The sequence below is a fragment of the Taudactylus pleione genome, unplaced genomic scaffold, assembly GCF_031769625.1.
Source record: "Taudactylus pleione unplaced genomic scaffold, aTauple2 ptg000184l, whole genome shotgun sequence".
Taxonomy (NCBI): domain Eukaryota; kingdom Metazoa; phylum Chordata; class Amphibia; order Anura; family Myobatrachidae; genus Taudactylus; species Taudactylus pleione.
This window is the reverse complement of record NW_028284586.1, coordinates 7708889-7720948: the sequence shown is the minus strand read 5'-3', so window position 1 is coordinate 7720948 and position 12060 is coordinate 7708889. Positions and strand designations below refer to the sequence as shown.

At 41.4% G+C, this 12060-nt stretch overlaps 1 protein-coding gene across 1 annotated transcript in view; it reads right to left on the bottom strand.

Annotated features, from left to right (window-relative positions):
- The window catches only part of LOC148519732 (palmitoleoyl-protein carboxylesterase notum2-like), an 83585-nt gene that overhangs the window by 24976 nt on the left and 46549 nt on the right, over positions 1-12060 (bottom strand). The window contains exon 7 of the mRNA XM_088476221.1: positions 6874-6973. Coding sequence (XP_088332347.1) covers positions 6874-6973 — 100 coding nt within the window. The remainder of the gene's footprint in view (positions 1-6873; positions 6974-12060) is intronic.

Here is a 12060-nt window from a genome sequence, read left to right as displayed (position 1 = left end):
GAGTATACATGCCTAAAATGGTGGCTGCCTTTTATACCCCCTAGATAAGCCCTCCCCTATTGACATTCCAGCAGATTCATTGTAATGGTTATGTGCACAACCGATCACTCCTTTACAATTTGTAATTGTTAAACGAAGCATCGTATGACAAATCGTACACCATTTGAACACTTCGTATGTAAAATTTCAAGAGAAAATTTCAAGGTAAATTTGATAAGAAATATTATACGTCTTTTTATTGCACCGTGCATGGCCTGTTTAACAGGAAGGTAGCATTATAATATGATGTCATGTTTTTGCTGTTTGCGTGCTTTCAAGTTGTTAATAAATCAAGCTAGTCCCATGCTCTTGTAGGTTATGCAGGGAGGCTTGGCTGGAGAGGTGCCGCCGCTGCCTTCTCCATTTGCCGGGCACCCACTGAGATTTTGCTCCCTCCCTGCAGCCGGAGCTCACTTCTAAGCTCTGCTTTCCGGCTCCTGCAGTGGGAGTAGGGAGAGATGTCTCTCCCACAGTGCCAAGCGTGAGGAGCTGTCAGACGGTGGCAGTGCAGGAGTGGGGATTCAGGTAAGTAAGATGTTGTCTGTGTCTGCGTGTCTTCTTGTATAAGGGGCACTACTACTGTGGGCATTGCATAAAGATCACTTCTGTGAGCATTATGTGTTTAAAAGGCACTACTACTGTGAGCATTGTGTGTAGGGGCACTACTAATGTGGGTATTATGTGTAAAGGGCATGACTACTGTGAGGATTGCATAAAGGGCACTACTACTGTGGGGCACTACTACTGTGAGCATTGCGTGTAGGGGCACTACTACTGTGAGCATTGCGTGTAGGGGACACTACTACTGTGGGCATTGCATAGGGGGCACTACTACTGTGGGCATTGCATAAAGGTCACTTCTGTGAGCATTATATGTATAAGAGGCACTACTACTGTGGGCATTGTGTGTAAGGGGCACTACTACTGTGGGTATTATGTGTAAGGGGCATGACTACTGTGAGGATTGCATAAAGGGCACTACTACTGTGAGCATTGCATGTAGGGGGCACTACTACTGTGGGCATTATGTGTAAGTGGCATGACTACTGTGCGGATTGCATAAAGGACAGTATACTGTGGGGCACTACTACTGTGAGCATTGCGTGTAGGGGCACGACTTCTGTGAGCATTGTTTTTGCTCTATCACTTTGTCCATTATTTTACACACACACACACACACACACACATTTCTCATTTTTTTCACTTAACTAATCAACTGATAAATTTGTTGGCTGCTGTGACTGAAATTGAATTCCTATTACCTTTTGTAATGGTGCTGTGGGGCACTACTACTGTGAGCATTGCATGTAGGGGACACTACTACTGTGGGCATTGCATAGGGGGCACTACTACTGTGGGCATTGCATAAAGGTCACTTCTGTGAGCATTATATGTATAAGAGGCACTAATACTGTGAGCATTGTGTGTAGGGGGCACTACTAATGTGGGTATTATGTGTAAAGGGCATGACTACTGTGAGGATTGCATAAAGGGCACTACTACTGTGGCGCACTACTACTGCGAGCATTGCGTGTAGGGGCACTACTACTGTGAGCATTGCGTGTAGGGGACACTACTACTGTGGGCATTGCATAGGGGGCACTACTACTGTGGGCATTGCATAAAGGTCACTTCTGTGAGCATTATATGTATAAGAGGCACTACTACTGTGAGCATTGTGTGTAAGGGGCACTACTACTATGGGTATTATGTGTAAGGGGCATGACTACTGTGAGGATTGCATAAAGGGCACTACTACTGTGGGGCACTACTACTGTGAGCATATCGTGTAGGGGGCACTACTACTGTGGGCATTATGTGTAAGTGGCATGACTACTGCACGGATTGCATAAAGGACAGTATACTGTGGGGCACTACTACTGTGAGCATTGCGTGTAGGGGGCACGACTTCTGTGAGCATTGTTTTTGCTCTATCACTTTGTCCATTATTTTACACACACACACACACACATTTCTCATTTTTTCACTTAACTAATCAACTGATAAATTTGTTGGCTGCTGTGACTGAAATTGAATTCCTATTACCTTTGTAATGGTGCCCGTGGAATATATGCTGACTTTCTAGCTGCCCCATCTGGGAGGAGACAGCCAGGTCAGCATTACAGGGGGACGTGGTGACGGCAATGATGGGCGGTGTAGGGGAGTGGTGGCGCAATTGCGTCATTACAGCCCCACCCCCCAATATACAATGCAGAGATTTCCGGCTTTGTAAAGCAGGGGCGTCATCGACCAAGTAGTAGAAACGGGTCACCGGCCTCCCCCGGACCGCTCCACTATCACTCTTAAGTGGACTGATTCCGGGAGGGAGTTTGACTGGCAGAGGCAAACACAGGATTTGAAAAGGGGGGGTCTATATATATTTTACATACAACACACACATGGGCATATTTATTATATAACACACAGACACGTATATATTAGATCACACACACACACACTTACGCTTTTGATGTAGCACAGCAGGTTGCTGATTGGGGCAGTGCCGGCCATTTAGCGTCATTAGGCCCTGACACGGTTTTCATAGAATTGCGTCCTATTGTCCCCACTCCCTCCTAACCAACCTGCAAATGATGTCACAAGGGGACGTGAACAGAAAATTGGACCGTCAGAGGGGAAGCGGTGTTCCTGGTTCTCCCCCCTTGGCTGTGACTGGCAATAATATTGTATATAAAACAATTGCATTTAATATTATTGGTATTTAAATCCCACGGGCAAAAACGCCAAAAAACTGGGACTTTGAAAACCAGTTGGTTAGTAAATATAGCCGGCAGCTTTTGGTGGGTTATGAGTGAGGTGCCAAAAGCTGTAGATCCTCCTATAGATTGTAAGCTTGCAAGCAGGGCCCCTTTACCTCTATGTCTGTCTGTTATTCTCCTGTTTTGTTCTATAAATGTTTCCAATTGTAAAGTGCAACGGAATATGCTGCGCTATATAAGAAACTGTTAATAAATAAAATAAATCTGTAGTCTATATTGATCTGACCCCAACTTTGCACATAAGCACTGGGACCCTGTAGACCAGGACATTGCCTAGGACACAAATACATACTTTTATTGTCTTACATTTTCTCACATACAAAATCCTTATAACATGTCCATAAATCTCTAAGCAAAAAGCAAAAGGTGATTACAGCATATACTGTACAGTATATTAAGGAACATATTGTAGAGCTCTCTGCCACCTAGTGGTGCAATATATAGTAGCAGCTTTATATATTGGACACAAGCAGCATTTGTAAAGAGGTCGACCACGTCTCTAGATAGACACCAGATGTTAGACAGTCAATAGGTCAACTGGGACAAAAGGTCTACAGGGAAAAGGACACACTAAAGGTCAATATGTAAGACTGTCAACAGGTACAAATGGTCGACAGGGTCAAAAGATCGATATTAAATTGTCGACAAAAAAATGGTTGACATATGATTTTTTTTTTATGGTTAGGCACCAGCAGGGGGGGGTTAGGCACCAAGGGAAGGGTTAGGGTGAAGCTTAGGGCTAAAAAAACAAAAAAAAGCATGTGTCGACCATTTTTGTGGCAAACATTTTCATGTTGACCTTTTGACATTGCCGACCATGTGTACCTGTCGACCTTCTTACATGTCGACCTTCAGTGTGTCAACCTTTTGTCCCTGTCGACCTTTTGTCCCAGTCGACCTATTGACTGTCTAACATCTGGTGTCTATCTGTTAATACACACCACCAGGGGGGAATAAATGCGATATAAGAATTCTTTATAATATCATGGACTTGCAATCCCTTCTGAATGTTAATTTTGTAATTGGACATACAGTAATCCCCTCATTCAAAATACAATATATTAATAATATATATTAAACATAATGTCTCCTACTGCAAGGGAACAGCGATATTCATCATAAACATCCACCAAAATTATTTAGAATATACAAGCCCCAAACTTGTCAAAGTTGTGCTTGTAGCCCTGAGTCTGAATGAAGATCTTCTATTGTCTCTTTCAAGACTGGGATTATGAACAAATAGTGCCAAGCTAATGCACTGCTATACAATTTGGCCACACGTGCGATTCACATTGGGGAAGAAGGGGGGGGGGGGAGATGTATCAAACCTTAGAGAGAGGTAAAGTGGAGAAGTTGCCCATAGCAACCAAACAGCTTCTGTCATTTTATAATCTGTGCTAGATAAATTATAGCTGATTGGTTGCTAAGTGCAACTTCTCCACTTCATCTCTCTCTAAGGTTTGATACATCTCTGTTTTGTGCTTGAGCCAATAACTTCCAGACTAAATAGGGACCTGTTATAAAGGAAGGAGTATGAGTACTAACACATCCTAATAGTGACCATCTTCCCATCACAATTATGGGAAAGTCTATTAAATACGCGTATCTGCACCTTTTGTATTATTAATGGACATCGATATAATTTTGGGGCACACTCTGATATGAGGCCAATTACCTGATATTACCAGTTACATTAGAAGTGGCCTGATTCAGGAAGTACACTATGTCAATATTTTTGCAGTTGAGCGATTATCAGTTATCTGCGCATTCGTCAAAGTCTATTACCGTAGTTGCAAGCAGAAACTTCTGTTTTCGGAGTGTGTAGCTGCCTCCGATCTCGTACGCACAAAACATGGCTCCAGTGTCTCAGTTCAGACACAAATTCTGTGAAACCATATGGTTATTGAGGAGGCCGATTATCGAAGGATCTGCGTATGCTGCTGCGTATTAGTATGTAGTTGCTTAGGTTTGCGATGGCGTTTGTGGGTGTCTCAATACCAATCCCGGAGTCTGCGACATTACCATATTTTCGCATATTCTCTAGGTACAAAATCACAGCAATGACGGCAGTAGCGTACTTCTCTAAATCAGGACCAATGTGTGGGCTCCTTCACAACACAAACATCCATATTCTATTCTACTAGTTAGCACAGCACTTTATATTCTACAACTGAGGACAGCACTTTATATATATATATATATATATATATATATATAATAGGCAGGCAGCACTCCACGGACAGAGGATCAGCAAATGAGAGCAATGATTCAGATGCTTTATTACATCTTTCTTCAAGGCTTTGAAGAAAGATGTAATAAAGCATCTGAAACGTTGCTCTGATTTGCTGATCCTATGTCCATGTATTGAGTCCGTGGAGTGCTGCCTGCCTATTTATTCTCTCTCTAAGCCTATACGTGAGTTTGGGCCTGTTGGACTATTGCAACCCAGCTGCTGAATCTTTTAAAAGGAGTGCCGATCTACAAAACTGTGTGTATATATATATATATATATATATATTCACACTAGTGAGTAGTATATTCTACTACTGAGTACAGCATTTTATATTCTACTGAGGACAGCACTATATATATATATATATATATATATATATATAGTACTAATGAGCACAGCATATATATATATATATCCTGTACTAATGAGCTCAGCGCTTTGTATTCTACTACTGAGCAAAGCCCTTTCTATTCTACTGAGCACAGCACTTTATATACTACTACTGAGCAGAGCATTTTATATACTACTGGGCACAATGCTTCATATTCTACTACTGAGCACAGCACTTTATATACTACTACTGAGCAGAGCACTTTATATACTACTGGACACAATGCTTCATATTCTACTACTGAGCACAGCACTTTATATACTACTACTGAGCAGAGCACTTTATATACTACTGGGCACAATGCTTCATATTCTACTACTGAGCACAGCACTTTATATACTACTACTGAGCAGAGCACTTTATATACTACTGGGCACAATGCTTCATATTCTACTACTGAGCACAGCACTTTATATACTACTACTGAGCAGAGCACTTTATATACTACTGAGCACAGACCTTTATATACTACTACTGAGCAGAGCACTTTATATACTACTGAGCACAATGCTTCATATTCTACTACTGAGCACAGCACTTTATTTACTACTACTGAGCACAGACCTTTATATACTACTACTGAGCACAGCACTTTATATTCTACTGAGCACAATGCTTCATATTCTACTACTGAGCACAGCACTTTATATACTACTACTGAGCACAGACCTTTATTTACTACTACTGAGCAGAGCACTTTATATACTACTGAGCACAGACCTTTATATACTACTACTGAGCAGAGCACTTTATATACTACTGAGCACAATGCTTCATATTCTACTACTGAGCAAAGCACTTTATTTACTACTACTGAACACAGCACTTTATATTCTATTACTGAGCAGAGCACTTTATATTCTATTACTGAGCAGAGCACTTTTTACTCTACTACTGAGCACTGACCTTTATTTACTACTACTGAACACAGCACTTTATATATAAATATTACTACTGAGTACAGCACTAGGTTTCACATAGCTGATATGCTAAATGTAGCGTTTTTGGTATTGAATAAGCAATGATCTGTTAATGTGCCTCCTGGAATCTAGAGATACAACATATTTTCTGATCCATGCACAAGCAGAGAGAAAATGCCGCCACCTTGATAGCATATGTGGTCGTGCTACGACAGCAGAGTGAGAATACCTAATGCACTTTGATGTCCATCCATTAGGTTTGCCTTCTATGCCAGATGGGTTCACTTAAAAGAGCAATCCCTAGATTAGTGACTGAACGTAATCACTGAAAGCATGCAACCATGATGATCTATAGCTCCAAGTCTTTAACAGGTCTTTCTAATTTGTTTCTAAGAATTAAACAAATGTTGTGTCCACAATTTGATAGGAAAAAAAATAACTGTAAACGTGTAAAACCATTGTCTTTTTTGTGTTCATAGTATAGTTTTAAAGCTAATAATAATAAAAACATACCTTGAACCTGCTAAAATTACACTTTTGGCCTGTTTAATGCCTTTTGACACCAAATCTCGAATCACCTCCTGTATAATTATGGATCCCATGAAAGCATAGTCTGAAGAATATAAAGATAGCATGTATTAAAGTAATATAATTTTAAAAAAAATATATTTAACAAAAACATACACGTTTTATGGTACAATTATATGCTAAGAAAAAGTATGATTATTATTTAGATATTGCATTGATAGATTAATATTGTGTATATGGATAAAAGGTAACTCTGCAAACACTTTGTTTCTGCCTCACATTAAGGGGCCTCATTTCTAGTTGGTAGTAGCTTGGGGACGGAATATACAGTATGTATTTCTGTGCTGCACATGCTTCTGTATCTATACTTCTGCAGGTTGTTGCCTTGTATCCCCTCCTGCCTGGAAAAGCAAGACATGGGCAGGCAATGGTAAGTTGTTAGAGCATAACTAGATGAGGACATCCCCAAATATGCCTCTCATGCGGTGTATCTCATACTGGAGGGCTGGGCAAAGGTATACAATGATCAACAGCATTATATAACTGCTTCTCATAGACTGTTTGTGTATTGACATTTCCAGCTCATATTACTTCATTAGAGTTGTGGCTACATTATATCAAGTCACTGCTGACTATCTGCCTTGCTTATGTGTCATATATATTTGGGCTACTAGTGTAGTAGAGAAGATTCTAATTTTTTTTTTAACGGTAAACAGTAGTATCTCTAAGTTAGTTTTAGATGGAAAATATATTAATATCAGTCAGAACATTATTCTGTCTTGTGTATATGACACTCCATTACATTATTATATTGTGTACAAATAGGGTAATGTATCTTTAGCATATACTACTAAAACTGTTAAACCACAGCTATGCTATCATTAGACATATCAATAGAGAAGGACTGCGCTGTATGGGATTGTGCTACTTGGACTGACAATGATACCCGCTCAATATAGTTATACTGACAGGTCAGCGTGGTCTGCTCACCGGAGGGGGGTACGCAGAACATTCAAGTGGTTACAATAAAGAAAGAGCGTGCCACGAGGCCCCCCACTGTACAGATTAACTGACACCCACAAACAGCACACTGCCGCTGCAAGAGCCGCTAGGCTCCGGACAACACCTGACTGGTGCCAGATTCAGCCTCCCAACACATTGAGGAGAATATTGGGGGAGTTAACATCTTGATGCCGGTGAGCAAATTTCCATATTATGCATATCCCTACAGAGAATTATTACCCAACGGAGGTTATATACTCCTGGATTAAGGCACACAGGGAACTGTGATTATATATATATATATATATATACAGTATATAGCTGAGCTCATATTACAAACAAATATATTTGAACAGCACGTAAGTACTGGGCATTTTCTTTACCAATTCATGAAGTACTGTGTGTTGATTTTTAAATTGCTTTTATGTACTGTATGCATGTGAGATATAGGGCTCTATTTATTAACATTATTTTTACTAAAATAAAGTGAAAAAGGGTGTTTTCACACCCTTTTCACATTATTTTAGTTTCACCTGTATTTATTACAGGGCAATTGGAGTAGAATTAGTAAAATTCTACTCCAACCCCCAGTATCACTTATTTTTAGTAAAGCAGATCGCATTTCCCATAATTGTAATGGAAATGTGATCTGTGTGATCGGGGCTTAGCGTCGGTGGGGGGTAATAGCGGTGGTCGGTCAGCGCATGCGCGGGCTCTTAGTCGCGGTATTTTTTCCGAAAATACCGCGACTACAGTGCGGATGGGATCCGCAGGGACAGAGCTTTATCGCAAGCTCTGTCCCTGCAAGGGATTTATAGTAAATCCCTGTGATATTGCCTGAATTCGCAATGCGAATTCACTCGGTAATATCACACTACAATCCGCATTCAATATGCGGACTGTAGTAAATAGAGCCCTAAATGTTTTAATGGTTAAGAGAAGCCTCATAATTGATCAATCAATCAAGCATCTGCACACGGTTTCGTTAGGCTACATCAGTGTAAGTATTAGCGCAGTCCTTCTCTATTGAAATTTCTCTTGTGATGTTTTTGGCCAGACTAGCACATGCACTTGGACTAGCAGCAGTGCTTATATTCTTTTTATAAAAGCTAATTATTATTGGTCTGCCTAGCGCCAGGATATTCAGCTGTCAATGATATTCAGCTATCAGCTATCAGTGATTTCACTGACTACCTAAAAATGTCCCTTTTCTTCTTGTGATCATTAGACATACACTACTGTTTTTAAATTTGGAAGAGTGCAATTGAACACATGCTCTGAGCACAAATGCCTTCAACTCTAAAGGTGCCCAAACACATACCGACTTGCTCCCAATCAGCCAATGCACACGATTTCCCCTGAACTCTCCCTGAACTCTCCCCAGGCAGTCGTGGTCACGATTTCGAGTTAAAAATGTCCAATCTGACTTAAGATCTATCTTGCAGCCAGTGCATTGTATCCCAGATTGGCTAATCTGCCCTACAGCACGGCAGATCTGAAGATGCGATGTACGACGCGCGGGGACGCGCATCGGCATCGTGATCAAGTGTAGAAACTCACGATTTGGCCATTTTTTACATGATCTGTCGTCACGATTCGTCGAAATCGGCCAAATTGGATGAAAAGTCGGTATGTGTGTGGGCACCTTAAGGGGCATTTTTAATAAAGACATTTTGTCGCAAAATCTTCCCAAAACAGCTGTTTGGGGGATACTGTCTGTGCACCCAGGAGTATACAACCCCTTGTCTTTCTCTTTCTACATTTCATTAAATTTGGTTGGAATAGGGCAGCACCCCCATAACTAATAAACAATTAATGTATAATAATTTGGGGTCTTGATATAACAACATTGGTAGAGTGCAGATATATTTCCTTTTTTCCTGATTGAGGGATACTCTCAAAAGGTCAGTACCTATAGTATTTAAGAAGGGAATACCACTGCAGGTATTGGGGATATTTGCTGCGGTTCTTCCATTTTCATTTGCAAAAGCAGCCACCATACGGGCATATTCAATTGGCTGCGAGAATAGAAAAATACCCGCACCTGCAAGGTTTTTCCTCCAGAGCAAGTGTGATTTTTCCTAAAATCTGTAATTTTAGGAAAAATCACCGGGACTGCTCTGGCACCCCAGCGGTACCCCCCTGAGGACTAATTAAGCAATTGGAAGATATCAATTATCTTAATTAGTCCTTAATTACTTACCTTCCGAATCGGTGTCTTCTTTATCCAGCGTTGGAAGCCGGGACGTCTGCAGCAGGGTGAGTATGTCAGTGTGTGTGAGTGTTTATTACTGTTTGTGTGTGTGTATGAGTGAGTTTGTGTCCCCCGGTTTCTGTGGCCCCCCCAGTGTCTGTGTGGCCCCCCCGGAATGGGCGCTGGGAGTAACTGCATCTCCCAGCAGCCCTTGCCCCTCCCACCAGCCCCTGGAGCCTCCCAGCAGCCCCTGGGACTCCCAGCAGCCCCCTCTCCAGTGAGAAGATAGAGGGGAGGCCACTGGGAGCCGCGGAGATCACCAGAGACCCCCGGGCAGGTAAGTGCCAAATTCTTTTTTTTGTTTTTTTACGCGGTTTTCATAGCTGAAAACCCCGCAACCACTTTTTTAAAATTGGATACCGCGGGTATCGGGAGTGCGCATACCCATGGTATTTCAAAATTGGGTACAAGGGGCGCGAGCTTTTTACCTTGCTAAACCTCGCGCCCAATTGAATATGCCCCCTAGCGTTCTATGGGGGCTACTAAGGTCCATATTCAATTAGCTGTGAAAAGTGCCGTTTGGAGAAAAGTTTACTCCGATTTGCACGTTTCTCCTCCATATTCAGTTTCATGGAGTTTTCGCCTACCCGAAAACTCCATAGGCAACAACAGGTGGAAAAGTTTCTCCAGCAAAAGGCAGGAGAAATCCATATTTTGGGGTACAGATGCATAGGCACACGCAGGGGGGGGGGGTTCTGGTTGCCTGGAAACCCCCCTCCCCAGCCCATAACCACAATAGAAATTGTAAAATGATAGAATTTTCTTTTCTTCTCAGAATCACAAATGAAATAAATAGCATCCCCTGTTGATCTTTTAATATGTGTCAGCCAGTATTAAATACACCTGTGCACCAACTAGGAGATCTGGAAAACATGCAGTTAGGGGTGCAATGCTATAGACCATCAATAGGGTAAATTATTAATATAGTATAATACACTATTCAATGCATAAAAAGACCAATATGTACATATATGCCCAGGGTAGTGCTAGGTTCTTCTGCTGCACCCCCAGACTCCCAGACTTGTTCCAATGCTCTGGAATAGAGCCCCCATCTGAAATAAAAACATTTAGCTCAGGCAGGGTGGCCCTACTGCCACATTTAATGGCTTACTGGGATCGCTGGTCTTGGATATGCTGGAATTATGATGCACATTACACTTTGTATGACACATATTAAAGATGGTTAAGTGCTAATTATTCATGGACTGGCCACACTCACTCTAAAATCAAGCATTTGGAAACCCCCCTCTAAAAATCCTGCGTTTGCCACTGAGATGTGGGGCAAAAATGAAAAAAAGTGTTGTAAATTGTTAAAAAAAGTGGGGGGCCTGGTAATTTGGGGGGTTATATGGTTGGGACAGGTGTTTTGGGGATTGCACGAGGCTGCAGCAGGTGTAATTTTGAGATTTTTTAAATCTTAATTTTAGAGACATTAAAATATACCATTACCCATTTTCAGGTACCCCAAATTTAACCTCGGTACTTAATTTTCAGAAAAAAACATTGCTTTCTATCATTTTTCCACAAATATAAAAAAATGGATATAACAGCCCTTTGCGCCCCAAAAAACCCACTAAATACCTTTATTAGGGCTACTATTACTATTCTATATTGATTCCCAGGGTCACCGAAACTTTTTATGGGGTACAGACTGATCTCCCCCCAAAAAATTTCCTTTTTGCTAGTTTAGTTTTGTAAAACATTCGCCTATCCGCGTTTTTGTGTGTTTTACAATTAAATAGGGCGAAAAGTGGGGACGCGCATAGAGAAAACATCACGGTAAATTAGCGAATTCACTCCGCTTTTCGTGGCTAATTGAATATGGCCCTAAACAGGGGCTGGCTGGCAACTTTTAGCCTGGGGGGCAAATGCATGCAGGCGGCCCTGGCAGAGGAGTAGCGTGTGTGTCCGAAGAA